The sequence below is a fragment of the Convolutriloba macropyga genome, chromosome 12 (genome assembly GCF_964194025.1).
Source record: "Convolutriloba macropyga chromosome 12, txConMacr16.3, whole genome shotgun sequence".
In the NCBI taxonomy this organism is placed as follows: domain Eukaryota; kingdom Metazoa; phylum Xenacoelomorpha; order Acoela; family Convolutidae; genus Convolutriloba; species Convolutriloba macropyga.
The window spans coordinates 26,829,094-26,846,783 of record NC_134479.1 but is presented as its reverse complement, the minus strand read 5'-3'; the positions used below and the strand labels follow the sequence as shown (position 1 = coordinate 26,846,783).

Genomic DNA, 17,690 nt, shown 5'->3' with positions numbered 1-17,690 from the left:
CAATGCAAGACTAAGCCATAGTGGAGTGTCGTCTACCTTATCAGATATGCCATAACCATTATGGCCACGGAAGCGTAACAAAAAACGCAGTTAATTCACTGCTTCAATCCAGAACTACATAACACACTAAAAGGCTACAATGTATAGTGGATTATGCAAAACAGCAATGGTCGCTTTACATCTAATCGGATGAAAAATCCATAAAACTCCAGAAAATCAGACAAAAATGCAATAAAACAAACAAAATTGAACAAATTTCGCCCTTAAACCCGTTCAATGTATCAAATTTTATCTTCACTGTTTGACAATTGTCAGTCAGGTAAGAAAGCTCTGAAATAAATGCATCAACGTTCACAGAAAACGGGCTAACAATGCAAGATAGCGAAAATAGGAATAGCAAAGAATAGGTCAATGAAATATTAACTTGTTTCACACAGCTATCCTCAACGTATTAAGGGTATTAAGCACTGGGACCCTAAAGTATTGAATGGAAATAGCCTGGAATAGCCCAATACTCACGTATAGATATATTATATATGGAGCCATAAGATATGAATGGAACAAATTCATGTATTATAGTCTGGTATGTGAAGGCTTTATATATCTTTACCCAATTCAGCCGTCAACTCGCACGCAGATTCATTAGCCTACAAATTTCACTGACCTAACACATTGCAAAATTTTAACTGCAGCCAAATTTACAAAGCCAAACTAGACGAAAGGTAATCAATGATAATGATGCAATCATGATCGGTATTTCAAGAAAACTTGGAAACCGATTAAAGGCTTTGAAGATTGTTAAGGGATTACATAAGAACCATAACGGATGTCAACAAAGTTCAAGCTAGGTTCACAGAACGGAATTCCTGTCAATACATTCAGACCCTACTTGAACAAGCACGATGGTCGCCTTTCAGTCTAATAGACCGTTCTTGAGAAGGCAGAAATGTGACAGAAAATTAACATCCGCGTTAGCTAGATAGCTCCCGAAAAGTTGGGTTCCAATTCTTCAATCTGCAAATACACGTCCCAAAATACTTTAGCATAGCGTGATCACTTATACAACTTAAACCAAGAATCAGAACTTAAAAATGAAATAGTTGATATTTTTTGTCCCATAATTTGGGTTTAAAACAAAGTCTAAAAATTCTTCAGCTTCTAAAAATTCCATTTAATAGAAACAATTATTAATTTCCAGGACTCTGTACTACATAATTAGACGGACCGGCAATTATTTTACAAAAAAGTGAACAAATAAGCATGCTTTAAAACAATGTCAACTTATTAGAACGTTACAGATCCTGACACCACTGAAAAATCAGCCTCAATTAAAAAAACCAATGTTTGTTTTACTCATATTTTACGTATACTCACAAATCGACATGTAACATCTTCGGTTTGTTGATATTGATCACCGCTACGCCAGGCAAAACAGACAAAAGGCATAAGCAAGAATATATTAAGTAGGATTAGTTCACGTCTCGCTTAATTCATGCCACTTCATTGCCAATTTCAAGTTAACCATTTTGCAACTTTAAACAAACACTTGCAAACTGACAAAACACTTGGAAAAATTGTTAACAAGTGCATAAATAACCTGCAAACTACTCTGCAACGCTGTTTTGGCTTCCTAGTGGTTCTTTTATGGCTATTCAGGCCCGATAAAAGGATCAAGACCAATTCAATCCAATAACTCTTTAATCAAACAGGTATTAAAAGCAAGGACTTAACAGGCTTATCAATTCTTCTCACATTAATTAAAGGGTAAGTTTTAATTCTCTGAAACGGTGCCGAAGCCATAAAACCTGAAATTGCAACCTTTTAACCTTGACTTAACCATACGCATTTTGAAGCAGACGCATTAGTTAGCAAGTTGTCGGTGCTGTACACTTGTACAACATCATGCGTCAACGTGTCCAGTTTAAAAACTTAGAAATCTTTGGTGCAGAATAAACACAAAAAAGTCTTTGAATTAAGGAGGCCGGTAATGTGAGTTTGCACTTATTGCTCTGGTCGCTTCGTAAAGTAAACATTGATTACTTTTTCACCAAAACACCACAAAAAGCACTTTTTTGAAGCAGACAATCGTTGTTGAATTAAAATTTGACGTATTCTAAAATAACAAAAAGCAAAACACAAGAAGAGCTCACTTGATTTTTAATGCAAGAGCAAAAAATGTTACAGCTGCTTAAGAATCTCAGCGGAACCGAAATATCACAGCCTGCTTCTCGAGCTTTAAGCCTGCGTGGTTGTTCACTGGGTTCCAATTGTTAAACAATCTCGTCGAAACTATTAGTCGCTCAGTTGTATGAAAGGGCTGTAACTTTAATTTTGATTGAAGATAAGAATATCCTTAGTGATAAACTATATTCAATCTTGTGCTGAAGTTTGTAAAGCTTCAGGCAATTGCTAGTACTGTTGCTAAATTCTTGTAAAGAAAGACCAGCTAAATTAAAAATTGGAAGATCTTAAGATCTAGCAAACCTTAGCACAAAAGACTAATTTTGATGAAAGAATCAAATTAGTCTATTCTGAGAGTCAACTGCTCTTGTTAAGAGTTTCTAATGGCGCTGAATGCGATACAATTTCACGATCCGAAAAACGGGTTAAAGTAAAAGTAAATAAAAAAGGTAAAAATCATCTATAACGTCATCATAACTCGTTCCTGATTGGTTAATCAAGTAAAGTGATTTAGGTCAATATTTCAACTGTAAATGTTAAATTACTGCAATATTTGCTTTTGATGAACTAAGCACGTATGGTTATTACGTAGCACTAGATGCCTTGAATATATGGCATTGGAACAAACAAATAACTAAGAGTTCACGTAATTAACATGAAAGGAAATTCAGCTATAGATAGGAAACACATGAAAATGCACTTTTGCACCAAACAAGTGTTAATAGCAAAATTTGTGGGTCTGATGCAGGAGCATTCGCGCGGTTCATGTGTAGCTTACAGGCTACCCTAACCAAGTGCTGAGACCGGTGGTCGCTCAGGTTTTTCCTTCAGAAAATCGGAGGGGGGGGTGAGTTGGACAACTTTGGAATCCCAACTTAAAAAAATTTTGTTTTAGTCATTTCCGAGTTTAGACAAAGTCTAAGTTTTCCAGTTTCAAAAGTTAATTTTTGCTGTCTGATGGCTCTCACTTATGATCTGAAGTAGTGCCAATATCGCCGGCCCTGTTTTTGACCTCGGTAACACCATCGTAGAATATTGGCGCCAACTTCACTACACGTCTGTTGAATTCGCCATGTGTCATTTTGACTCTCGCTAATCACACAGCGCCATCGCCGCCTTTAAGACTTGAATGACTAGTTCCATTTTGTATTCACATCGTTTCACCGACTCGTCTACCATCCAAACTAGTTCATCTTTCAGTATTCGCACAGTTTCCTTTGACCACTTCAATTTCTGGTTTCATTGTGGAAGATATTCACGAGTCCATTTTCTCCAGATCATGTCGGCACATGCTTCAGTTGTTTTGAAGGATTTTCAGGCCATGGTATTGCGTTTTCTTGTCCTAAAAGGAAATGACTGTGTGAGTGCTGTCAAATCTTCTGGGTCATTTACTGCTGTCAGGGCTCTTGCGTTGAGAGTTTGCTCTACAAGACAGATTGTTGTACTGAGTACCTCGTCCGTGAGACTTCGGTTGTCCAAATTTGCAACCATAACTTTTTTGCAAATTCGAACCAGTCTTTCCAAGATTCCACTAAAGTGCGGGGCTCCGGGAGGAATGAACTTCCAAACAACCTTTTACTGTACTAAGTCAATTTCAATCTTAGCTTTGTCCCATTCGTAAAGGAGTGCCTTCAGTTCGTGGGCTGCTCCAATGAAGTTCATATCGTTGTCGCTAATGATAGTGTTTGAGTGATCCCGTCTTGCAATTAATCTCGATACTGCTGCTAGACATGACTCGGTATCCATGACTGTGCAACTTCGATGTGTACTGCTCTTGTTGTTAGGCAAATGAAGATGCAGAACCACCCCTTCAAGGTATGTTGTAAGAACTTGACTTCAAAGGGCCAAAAGTAATCACCTCAGGTATGGGTGAATGGAAACACAAGCTCCTAAAATCGTTGTCGGCGCAGGTTCACCTTCGGTGGGTGGATTGGCTTGGTCTTCCTGTGTCTGCATTTGATATAATTCGACTTGATTTTTTGTAACGCATTTCGCAATCCAATGATTCCGTACTCTTGTTGGAGCAAATTTTTTACGTATTCTGTGCACTCGTTTAGGTTAACCAAATCTGCTCTCTCCAACCGAAAGTGTACAACTGGATGCTTCGCTGCTAAAAATATTGGGTGTTTGACATTATAAGCAGGGTTCGAATGCTTCAGTCGACCTTTCACTCAAATGGTTCCATCTTCTATATGAAGGGTGAAAATTTGGCGAAGTTTGGCAGAGCAAATCGAAACAGTATTTGCTCTGCTTGACCAGATTGAGTAGGGAATAAAGTTCCTAAATTTATTGAAGCTTCTGTAGCGGCTCCAGTTAAAAGGTTGCTTCCATTAAGATTCTGTTGCTGCAGCTTTGATAGCTTGCTCGGGTTCGAATTCGTTCTCTTGACACCTCGGCTTTGGCCCTTTTTTTTCAACTTTCTGGAGCCACGCCGTCCCATTTAACAACTCGAATTCCTCGAAACCATCAAAAGACATTCCCCTTGTGCAAATATCGGCAGGATTTTCGAAGACTTTAATTGTCTCCATTGATCCATTGAAGAGCTTTCCAGAAATTCTGCTATTCTGTTGGCAACAAATACTTGTTGTTTCTTGTTTGAGCCAATGCAACACTGTAGATGACTCAGTCCAGCGATATAATTTGTCAATTTCCACATGCTCAATATCAACCTCCTGAGGCAAAATCCGTATACTGCGGCCTAAAGCTCTAACTTGGGAACTGTCGTGTGCGGGATAGGAGCTACACGGCATTTCCCTATCACGCAGGTCAGATTTGACAACGCTTGGTCTGGCAAATATGCTACTACTATACATGTCGGTTGTTCTCATGCATCTGTGAAAATGTGAAGTTTCAAATTTGTACATCCATTCGCAAAATAAAGTCAACTCAAGAGCACCAAAAACAAAAATGTTTAGAGTGTTCGAATGACAATTCTTTGTCCCAAGCCTTTCCCATTGCTCAAGGTTTTTAAGCAGTAACCGCATCCGAATCGTGAAGGGTCAACATATCCCAAGTGGGTCGAACAATGCTGAGACAGACGATAGGACAATTCTTCAAGTAATTTTTGCTGGAATTTCTTGTTCAGTTTGACGTCAGGCAATGAGACTATGTGTCCACATTCAAGTTTCCTCAGAGGATTGAAGACGATTAAGTTCAGCTTCAAAAGTTTTCGCAACTTTCGTTGACCTGTTTCTCTGGAATCTGTGACTTGACTTCATCCTCGCTTCTTATCCAATTCGTGAATTATAAATCCACCTTCGCTAAGGATGTCTCTGATTTTTTGAATATAGGTTTCAAATGCGATGTTCTGACTGCGTTAAGGAAGTCATCCATGTAGAAGTTTAGCTGAACCGTTTTGACGAGACTTTCGTCGTTGAGTGTATTATCTTTCGCGATTTGGTGCAAAGCGTAATTTGCACAAGTCGGCCAGCTTTTCGCTCAAAAACCTGTCGTGTATACTCGTGAACATATATCGTCTGCTCTGGATTTTCTCGCCTGTTGGGGTGGTCACGTCTTGCAATTAATCTCGATACTGCTGCTAGACATGACTCGGTATCCATGACTATGCAACTTCGATGTGTACTGCTCTTGTTGTTAGGCAAACGAAGATGCAGAACCACCTCTTCAAGGTATGTTGTAGGAACTTGACATCAAAGGGCCAAAAGTAATCATCTCCGGTATGGGTGAATGGAAACACAAGCTCATCAAATCGTTCTCGGCGCAGGCTCACCCTCGGTAGGTGGATTGGGTTGGTCTTCCTGTGTCTGCATTTGATATAATGCGACTTGATTTTTTGTAATGCATTTCGGAATCCAATGATTCTGTACTCTGGTTGGAGCATAATTTTTACGTATTCTGTGCCCTCGTGTAGGTTAACCAAATCTGCTCTCTCCAACAGAAAGGGTACAACTGGATGCTTCGCTGCTAAAAATATTGGGTGTTTGACATAAGCAGGGTTCGAATGCTTCAGTCGACCTTTCACCCAAATTGTTCCATCTTCTTCTATGAAGGGTGAAAATTTGGCGATGTTTGGCAGAGCAAATTGAAACAGTATTTGCTCTGCTTGACCAAATGCAGTATGGACTAAAGTTCCTAAATCTATTGAAGCTTCTGTAGCGGTTCCAGTTAAAAGGTTGCTTCCATTAAGATTCTGTTGCTGCAGCTTTGATAGCTTACTCGGGTTTGAATTCGTTCTCTTGACACCTCGGCTTTGGCCTATTTTTTTCAACTTTCTGGAGCCAAGCCAACCCATTTAACCACTCGGATTCCTCGAGTCCTTCAATAGACATTCCTCTTGAGTCAATATCGGCAGGGCTTTCGAAGCCTTTAATTGTCTCCATTGATCCATTGAAGAGCTTTCCAGAATTTCTATTTTGTTGTTTCTTGTCTGATGTTGAAAGTGTACAACTGGATACTTTGGCATTATAAGCAAGGTTTGAATGCTTCAGTCGACCTCTCACCCAAATCTTCCTCGATGAGGGGTGAACATTTGGCGAAGTTCAACGTTTTCGAGATTTCTTAGCTGCTTGTTATCGATATAGAAACATTCGGGAAGCTTTCGGTTCGAACAAATCGAAACAATATTTGCTCTGCTTGGTGGATCTCGTCTGCTCTCAGAGGTCCCTTCTGCTCCGTTTTGAACCCCAAGCAGTAGGCAATAAAGATTCTGATTCTATTGAAGCTGCTGTAGCGGTTCCAGTTAAATGGTTGCTTAGATTGCGTTTCTGTTGCTACAACTTTGATAGCTTGCTAGGGTTCGAATTCATTCTCTTGACACCTCGGCTTGGGCTAATTTTTTTCATTTTTTCGGAGCCACGCCGTCCCATTTCACCACTCGGATTCCTTGAGTCCTTCAATAGACATTCCTCTTGTGCCAATTTCGGCAGGGTTTTCGAAGCCTTTAATTGTCTCCATTGATCCATTGAAGATCTTTCCAGAACTTCTGCTATTCTGTTGGCAACAAATACTTGTTTCTTGTGTGATCCAATGCAACATTGTAGATGAATCAGTCCAATGATAGATTTTGTCAATTTCCACATCATTCTCAATATGTACCTCCTGAGGCGAAATCCGTATACTGCGGCCTAAAGTTCTAACTTCAGAACTGTAGTCTGCCGGATAGGTGCCGCACGGCATTTTCCTATCACGTAGTTCAGTTTTGACAACGCTTGTTATTGCAGATATGCAACTATACATGTCGGTTGTTCTCAAGCATCTGTGAAAATACGAAGTCTCAAATTTGTACCTCCATTCGCAAAATAAAGTCTGCTCTATTGACATTGTCTTCATTTCTCTCAATTCAAGAGCACCAATAACTAAAATGTTTAGAGTGTTTGAATGACAATTATTTGTCCCAAGCTTGTCCCATTGCTCAATGTTTTTAAGCAGTAACCGCATCCGAATCGTGAAGGATGAACATGTCCCAAGTGGGTCGAACACTGCTGAGACAAACGATAGGACAATTTGAGCCATTTTCCTGGAAGTTCTTGCTCAGTTCCACGACAGGCAATGAGACTGTGTCCACATTCCAGTTTAGTCCAAGGAAAGTAGCGCCAAAATTCAGCAAGATCAAAAAATACAGAATTCTTCTCTCTCAAAAGTGACAAGTCTGTAAGGCATTCCAAGGAAGCATAAAATAAGCTTTTCATTGGTTTCATTTTAAATTTCCCAATTTGAACAGCTCTGACACTATTTGTTTTCAAAAAGTACAAAATTTACCCACGTTTGTTGTTCTTCGTTTTCATGTTAATGTGAGTAAAAAAAATTTCAAAGATTTTTAAATTAGGCCATAATTGGCATATTAACGGCCAAAAAGGAAATGCAGCAGATTGAACTTCCATGGAACATTTAATGAGCCATGCATAATCAATTTTCTCTTAATACATGCTAGCCTTTTTTAAATCTGCGTTGACTACAAAAAATGTTCTAAGGAGGCTGATAGTGAGGCATCTAGGTTTTTGTATTCTTTGGGTTGTTTCAGGACTTTTCCTGCAGTTTTCTTTAACTCTTCGTCTTCCTCGAAATTTGAAAGAACTATCTGATTACGCACCAGAAAGTCAAAGTAAATATTTTTGGTTACTTCTACAGCTCAACAACTGAATTTTCCTGCTAGCAAAATCAGTTGGTTCCTTGATAAAGTGGTTTATAATGATCATTTAAAATTGCATTAGAGCAGAAGTTGTTATTTGGAACACCTGTTTTCATGTTCAATTTTCGTCCCGTCTCATGAATTAAAAAAAGAATTCACTGGTGTTTACATCGGTGGTATTCATGTCTGTCAATATTTTAGAATTCATCAAAATTCAAATTACAAAGCGTGACGTACTCTTAAGAAAGTTGTATGTTTACTATTACGACTTTATTTGGTAAACAATAAAGTCAAAAATTAGGGTGAGAGGGGTTGGAATATTAGGAGCAATTGCACATTACCGAGCGATAATATTTTCAAAAACGTTCGAAAATTTTTCAATTGTTGCTTCTTTTAACGCAGAGTGAAAATAAATTTACACAAAATTAGAAATCGACAGCATAATCAATGTGAAAATTTAATTATGATGTCGATAATTAAAATCGACAGCATAATTAAAATCGATACTATTTAAAATAGGATGAATTGGAAAATAGAAGCGCATTTAAAGAACTAATGAAGAATTGACACAGAAAACTGCATTTGAACAACAATGCAATTGAGTGAAATAAAAATATTTCTCTGATTAAGAAAATCAGATTTCTATATAATCAAATAAAAAGGGAAAAACTTGAAAGTAGTATATCACAAACATAAACATTAATGTCGCAAGAATTGCCCTCCAACGACAGGCGAGGCAATTTAATTCAGGGTTTGTATGTAGACTAGATAAATTTTTCTTCATGGGTGCAAAAATAGTTTCCTACGATGCGATTCGAACCACGGACCCCCTGATCCCTCACCAGAAGCAGTGCCCACTCGGCTATTAAGCCCTTCTTGCTATGCTGCAATCGACATTATTTTAGCAACAAGCTTTACTTCGGACTGAGAGCAATAGAGATCATTCAAAACTGAAGTACGAAGTGTGAAAAAGTCACTTGGGAAGTCAAAGAATGTTCTAAAAGAAAAGCGCAAAATGGTCAAGCGAAAAATTTGCATAAAAAAGACCAAAACGTTCACAATAATTGCTATGAACTTCGTTCAAGAGCAATTAATGAAGTTCATTATCGCTATTAAGCTTAATTTACCAAAGATCAGAGACAAACAATGGCTGAAAAACGCATGAAGGAGAGTCTTCCCACCTCTTAGACAAAAAAGATTCTATCGCAAATAAGGGCTCCGTTAAACTCTTCTTCGCGACCCTTTAGACCAACGGAATGAACTGATAAGGCCCGATCCATTCTGTTATCGAGCACGTCTTGGAAAAAAATACAGAAGGAAACTGAATCTGCAAAATGTCGCTGAATATATTGCAGCTTCAGAGGCAACGTTTCTTACCTGTAAGTAGATTTTTAGTTAAAGTTTTGTTTATACCGCTGAGTCGGGCACTCAACATGTGAACCTTATATAATCCAAGAGCTATTTTAACACAAAACTTACACGAATTTGAGTCCTGATATTGAGTTGTGATCCACTCCATATTCCCCATTTCCTCCAGAGTATTCCAATTGACGCATAATTCTTCGTTTCTGTCGCAACAACTCGACTACATCTGATAATATCAAACTGAATATCGATTCAGCTTCGTTGATGTCGATCAAGGCTGCTGTCGAGGTTGCGTTTTCCACATCTAATACTTTTCCAATAGGCGAGCACAGATTTTTCTGCGCATAAAATAGGACTTCTTCGCTTTTCATCATTTTTGGTGTCAAACGAAGCAATAGGACGATAGAAAATTATAAATTTAAAGCGAAGCCGTTGTTTCTATAAGTTACCTTTGGACGGCACAATTTTTAACATTGAACTACGATAGGAATTGTTTGAGAAGGTAGTATAACAATCGGAATTCTTTGAATTATTGACCGTAACGATCATTTGATCACATGCACAATGACCTCCATTTTCGGTTAAACAATACCTGAACAGATCGAGTCAATTTCCGCAAGTAACTAATAAATTGTTTTGGAAGTAGGTTAACACTATTTCAGTACCAAACAAGCTTAAAAGAAAGCTAAAGCTCTGATATCTGATGAAAATACATGACACGTTAAAACTAACCCTGAATTTGAAACTGGATTTGAAAGTGGAATGAAAACTTTAGCATAAGAAAGACAAAAGGTTTCAGTTTTGTCTTCACATTGTTTTCCCAGAATAAACAAACGGTAATTAATTGGTTCCAGAGGTAAACAAAAGCGCAAGTTTAAAATTTAAATAACAATTCTAGTTTATAAATTATAACAGGTTAAACGCGGGTGTATACATATACAAGGCTCAGAAGCTAATATCTGAACCATTGAAGACTGAGACAAAGCGATTTTTGGTTGCGAGAAATTTACCAACAGTGGACGAAAATTACATTAAAATAGTTCCCATTATCTTCTCGCGATTATAAATCCAGTTGAAGCGTTACCCTTCAAGGAATTCCAGAGAAATGAAAGCTAATTGAAAGCTGTAAGCTTTTCCGAAAGAACAGTCAATGTGTAGCCATAAAATAAGTTCAATATTTGATGTTAAATTTAGAGGTAACTTGAAGTGCAGTTCGCAAAAACTGCAGACGAAAAAGGCAAAATCAATTAGCTGCTTTTTCTACGCCTCCTCACATGTAAAATTTATGAATGGCGGAAATTCTCTAAGGGTTTGTCTCTAAAATTTACACGTTCATTTTAGCTTTTTCTTGAAGAACTCAAAAAGCAATTTTAGCTGTTCAAATTTTCACTTTTACACTTAGTAACAGTAATTTCCTTAAGAATATCGATGAACTATTTATAGCGTTCCACTTTCTTTTCCTATTATAGAAGCATATGTTATAATTTAAGAGCTAAAAAGCCGAAAAAATGCATCCGTTCTAAAATCGCTTCAAATAAAGACTGGCAAAAGAAAGCTATCAAAATAAACTATTATCGTGTGTTGATTTCTCAATCCACCGCAAAATATAATAAGTTCAGGTGAATTCAAAAAGGCTTCGCATTATTTACATATCCGGGATTTGAATGTTCCATTTTAGCTGAGAAGGAAAAGAAAATATACAACGGACCTAAGACCTGTTAGTAATGCTATTTATTTGCACTGATAGCGCAGCCCACTATGTGGGAAAGAATAGGACAACACGGTATACTGAGGACAAAATAATCAGTCCTCAGCAGGTTACAAAAATAGAAGAAAGCTAAGCTGAGATAAGGACGCGTTCATGGTTTTATTTTTACACGTATTTCCGCGTCAGTTTTTCACACATACCACCTCAATGCACCTTTATCTCTATTTTTCCCAACTTCTATTCCATGTTTTTCATTCCGGTCACTCCCCCTGTTTTTTTATTTGTTTGTCCTGATGGATTTTACCTTTGATTTTCCATTGAATTTTCCTTTTGATTTTTCCATCAAATTTTCTTCAGCACTTGGCGCAAAAATAGATTATTTCCAGGACAAAAGAACCAGATGAAATCTGAATTCAATTAAAAAGGCTGAACTAAATCTTCATGAGACACTAGCAGAACATAAAATACGTTAAAACAAAAGAAAAATATCAAATTTATTGAATAGGGGCAGATAAAATGCTAATTCCACAGCCTTCTAAGTGAGTGTATAATAACACCAACGTATAATATATACTATATTATAGACTGTCAAAATTCGATCAGAACCTTTCAGTCCCCTAACTTAAACTCCTCCATTCAATTAAGAAGTTGGTGCCGACTTAGGACCAGGAATTTGTTTGATGAGAACTTATTTGAACACCCATTTGCAAGCATATATCCTACTTTCTAATTTAACTTCTTAAAACACAAATTGCTTAAGAATTTCTTAAAATTCAAGTTCCACAGAGCTTTGAAAACAGCATTTAGAGCAACTATTTTAATTTCTATTTCCTCAGAGGAAAAGAAAAACAGTTTGAACTAATGACTAGCAGTTAAGAGAGGTCGCGACGAACACATTTTAATTTTTTTCAGATTCTGGTTGTTTGTAATACTACCTCACAGTCTCGTCACAAAAACAACAGTAATTTAAAAAAATGCCCGATACTTGACAAAAGCCTAAATTCACACAAAAAGGATCCAGCCTAATACCTCTGGCGCTGTGTAAAAAGATAACACATTTTAAGGTTTACTTAGTTGATTATGTCCAAAAGGATACGTGCAATCAATTGATGTTAAATTTTTCATAGGCAAATCCTTTGAAACTGAATCAAAAAACTAATAACTCAAATCAAAGTGTCCAGAAATTGCTAAATCATAACCCTTTTCAGGTTATTTTTTTAAGCCATTTTTAAGAACGGCAAAATAATGAGTGCACAATTGGAATTTTTTTCTATGGTGCAATCTTTCTTCCACCCTCATGTAACGAGGGAACAAAATATATGCTAGCATGTCTTCTTTGTTCTGTAATTCTTAACTGGTCGAAAAAATTTTTGGAGGAGGACCCGAATAGTATCAATGAAAAGTCTTTACGAAGAATACTTGCACAAGGATTTTTTAAAACGTTTTTATGGGGCTGGATTATTTTCTTGTCAAATTTTCGATTTTGTTTAAGCATCGAAAAACAATCTTAAAGCCCTCATGATCTAGTTTTGAATTATCTAGTTTTGAATCGAAATTTGAAAAAGGGGAAACAATTTAAAATTTCGAAAGCCAAATGGAAAAGCAAAAACGTCGCTCGGGGTGGTGGGGCTGGGGGTGTTTGTCAGATAGCATTGAAATTTAACATAAAAACAAGCGTAGAAAATTGTAAAAAAAATAGTTAAAGGAAGTTTTTATTGTCACGCGTATTTCTTTACAATTTCAAGCCTAAAAATAACGGTTTTAACTATTTGACCAAAAACATCAAATAAAAAAATCAATTATTTTTAGTTTCTAAAAAATTTGTTCAGAAACTATTTTCAGTCTCTCTGTTCTCCGCCAGCTAAAAACTATTGTAAGAACCAAAGTTTTACTGCATCAAACAAAAAGTTACTCCAAAGAGTGAAAAGGCCGAAAGGTGTAATATACTGATAACAACTATTCCTCAAAAGAACTAAATAAGAACCTTCAAGGTTAGTTGTAAATGTTCCCTCACATGTTAGACACAAGTAGAGGCAGAGTGCAAAAACGGTCATCTTAAAACATTAGATCGGTAACTTAATATTTGCGACATACTGCGGTTTAAATATGCTTAAAGCCAAAAATTAGGTTTATTAGATCTAGCTGGTAATACATCTGCAAGTTACTGAAAAAAAATGGCGCATTATGCTCATGAAACATCAAAATGATAAAATCTTTAAAAATCCAAAAATTTCCAAATTATAGCGCCAACAATAAATTTAACGATAATATTGCCTCAAACAGTCTACACCTAATTAATTAGAAAACAAAGACTTAATTGATTATGATGAAGCTTGAGTAAAGATTAGTTGCCAAAAAGAAAAAACGTGACCGAATAACGTCGGGCGAATTGCTCTCAAACGACCGGCGAGCCGTTGGCTTCGTCAGTGGCTAGCTACGGTTTAGTGAGGCTGCGTTTAGTTTAATTTAAGAGCGCGGCGTTTAGTTTAATTTAATTCCAGCATCCCTATTTCAAGTTTTAAATGGTTTCACTGACTCAAAGATACATAAACTTGATCATGAAAAATTTCCTAAAATTTGAAGAAAAAAATTTGCTAGAACAGGAGTCATTAAAATCTTGATAACCGTTTCATTAACTCTAGAAACTACGCGACAGCTTATCATCAAACCTTGGAGGAGGTCCATGGGACCCAGGTGCCGGAAAAAAAAGAAAAAAAATTCAAAACGATTAAAAAAACCTGAAAAAATTGCAAATATTTTTTTAAAATGCTGATATTAAAATCTTGAAAAACAATCCATTACATCTAGAAGCTATACAGTAACCTATAATCAAACCCTAGATGAGTTAATGTGGCTCTTGAGGTTGGAGAAACCTAAAAAATGCTTAAAGAATTTCAAAAAACTTGAAAAATTGAAAGTTGCATTAAAAATTGCTAAATTTTGTGAAAATAAAATTTGAAAACTAACCCATGGCCAACAAAAGTTTTCTTGTAACTTATAATCGAACCCTAACGGAGGTTTGCTGTTAGGCTGAAAAACCTGAATAATGACAAAAAATGTAAAAGAAAATGAAAAATTGCAAGTTTTGTAATAAAAGAATCAAAAATTCGTGGTGTTGAATCATGTGAACAATTCATTACTTATATAAACGATACAGTAACCTATCGTCAAACCCCAAAGGAATTTCCTCGGCTCTTGAGGCTGGAGAAACCTTAAAACCGAAAAAATAAATTCAAAGAACTTGCAAGTTTTATCAAAATCGCTAAAACTTGTCTGATTAAAATATTGAAAGCTATAACAAGGCAAAATTTTTTTTCAGTAAGCTGACATAAAACCCTTAAAGATGTTTTCTGAACCCTGTGTCTGGAAATACGTGAAAAAAGGAAATAACGAAAAAATTGAAAAAAAATTGCAAGTTTTGTCAAAAAACTGCTTAAATTCGTGATGTTAAAATGTTGAAACCATTCCATTAACACTAGAAACTATGCAGTAACCTAATAAAACCTAGAAGAGGTTCCTCAACACGTATCGCTGAAAGAACTCAAACTATGAAAAAAATTTCAAAAGCTTGAAAAAAGAATTGAAAATTAGTATAAAATTGCGTGTTTTAGCGATTGGTTGTTCGAACGTAGCCACGGGGGGGGGGGGGGGGGGGTACCGGAGGGCTAATGGGGAGGGTTTTGGGCAGCAGTGGGGGTGGGGAGGGGCCACAGCGCGGTGGGGGGTGGGGGTCAACAGTGGGGGTGTCTTCAACCTCTAAGAACCGCCCTCACACCATAATTGTAAGTCTCCAAAACAGTTTGAGCTAAAACAGAGCTGAAAGGCTCTAAGAGCACTTAATGCCCGCTGGGCGCTACCTGTTTATCCTGTTTTTGAGGACGAAAAGTCAAAAGCGTCAGAAGAAACATCGTTCAATCGAAAAATCGCATAAAAAAGACCGACAGGACTAATATAATTGCTAAACTTCGTTTGAGAGCAGATAAAAAATTAAATATTAATTTGTGTTGAGATTCAGTTGTGATTTTCTTTGTGTGTAATGTGAGTGGTGTGTGTTTATATGGTTTGTCGTTGTTCATATGCGTCAAATTGCACAATACTATTTTTCTAATTTTAGCCTAATTGTTGTGATAAACTTATTAAATAGAGAAGGATAATGATTCTCACGGCGAAGAACGTGGCGACCACAATTATGGAAAGTGAATGCCTGGAGGATAGAACGAAGAAAGCTATACGCTCTATTCTAGAGGACAATATTGCCAAAAACAATTGCATTGCCCAACTCGAAGCAGAAGTAGAACAAGTGAAAATTAAAGTGAATCAACTGGAAAGATATGAATCCAAGGACTGTTTAATATTCCGAAATTTGCCAATTGGAGCTAATGGCTCGCTAATCATGGATGTGGTGGCATTTATAAGAAACGTCATGCAAGTTGAATGCGAACCCCACGATTTGAAAGCATGTCATGCTTTGGGCAACGGGACAACCCAACAACCACATGGGATTGTTGCTAAGTTCTTATACAACGATCAGAAGGAACGAATCTGGAGCCGCAAACGTTTTCTAAAGTTTTTTAAGAACCCAATGAATGGCAAGCCAGTATTTCTTTACGAACGCCTAACAAAATACGACATAAACCTAAAAGAAACTGCGGAAAGTCAAAACCTATGGGTAACAACCTACAACTCGGCTCCAATGCTACATTTTGAAGAAGGTGGTAGAACTAGAAGCCATACTATCAATTCAGTGAAAGACATCGACGAACTAAAGCAAACGGCCAAGAAAAATATGCGGAGACTAAACACGCAACAACAAACGTTCAATGCGCCTCTATCCAATCCTGTGCCTGCTTCCAATGTCTTTGTGCAGCCATCTACCCCACTCCCCAGTTTGTTTCGTCAGCTCAATTTCCAGCCAAGAACCCCAATTTCTACTGGCATTCCAGGACTTAAAAGAATGAGAGAAAAGACCACGTTTAGCGATCAAGAGTCATCGTTAGTGGATGAACTCAGAAGTAGAAAAGCCAACAAGGACGATCTTTTGGATTATGTAATGGGATTAATTGGTGATACCCCTAACGCTAAGGAAAGTAATCTGGACACGATCATTGAGCAGCCCTTTCATGTGGAGGAAAGTGAGGAGTTCCGGACCCAGGATTAGCGATAATCATCCTCAAACAAGTCGTATACAATCTATTTCTATTCTAACTGTCAACGTTAGGTCGCTTCGTAAAAATCTTAACAACCTGGAAGCACTAGTGTTCAGCCTTGAGTCTCCGCCGTCAGTAATATGCCTTACAGAAACATGGTTAAATGAAGACGATGATAATTTTTGTTATCTATTGAAAGGTTATAATTGCCTTTCAAGCATAGTTCGCGACTCAAGAGGGGGAGGTGTGATACAAATTCATGAAACTATTTCATTGGTTAAAGAACTGTCATCATGTTTACCTGAATCAGCCTTTGTTCAACTAAAAGCGGGAAATTTTTGTTTTCAAGTGTTAACCTGTTATAATCCCCCACGCACTAATAAGCTGGAGTTCCTTGATATCTTTGATAGTTTTCTGGAAAGTTGTTCTGATGATCTTGGAATTGTTATATGTGGAGATTTCAACATAAATACTCTGGATTGTAACCTGATATCGAGAAACTACTTAAATGCTATTACTGCAAATGGATACGATTTTTTGATAGATGAACCGACTCGTGTTTCACATGAATCGGCTACCTGCATTGATCATTATATAACAAAAAATATTGTAGTCTTCCAATCATTGGTCATGGAGGCCGAGAATTTTACCCATCATTATCCAATATATCTTCAGTTTTTTTGTGACAGTGTCGAAGATTCTACTGAAAAAGTTTTCCGGGACACGTCTTTTTTGAATAACAAAGAACAAGTTCTGATTTACCAGTTTAAATTGAGTCACGAACTTGCCAAGTGTAAGTTATCTGATGTGTTATGTGTCGATGAAGCTTTTGAGCGATTCCAGCGAACAGTTTTAAGTGTGACTGATTCTTTTGCACCTATAAAGAAAAGCCGAAATATCAAAATATCAAGACCCAAATGGTTCTCAATTACTCTGAAAAACATGCGGACTAAAAGAAATCGACTACACCGAGAGTGGTCAAAAGATAAGTCTAACAGTCAAAGGCGTTCGCGGTTCTGTGAATACCGCTTGAAGTTTGAAAAAACCTACACTACAGCGAAAAAATCATATTATATGACTAAATTTACTTCCTGTATCGGAGACTCAAGGCGCACTTTTAAGTTGTTAAATGATATCAAGGGTCGAACTACTAAAGATTTGTCTCTGCCAGCTCTGTCATCTTGCGCGAGAATGGAAAAAA

General features: G+C 37.1%; 1 protein-coding gene across 2 annotated transcripts in view; it reads right to left on the bottom strand.

The window, feature by feature from the left end:
- The window catches only part of LOC142350913 (uncharacterized), a 99,284-nt gene that overhangs the window by 76,551 nt on the left and 5,043 nt on the right, over nt 1-17,690 (bottom strand). For both annotated transcript variants that reach the window (XM_075402930.1, XM_075402931.1), the window contains exon 2: nt 9,749-10,856. In XM_075402930.1, the coding sequence (XP_075259045.1) occupies nt 9,749-10,008 (260 nt within the window). In that variant the 5' untranslated portion in view covers nt 10,009-10,856. The remainder of the gene's footprint in view (nt 1-9,748; nt 10,857-17,690) is intronic.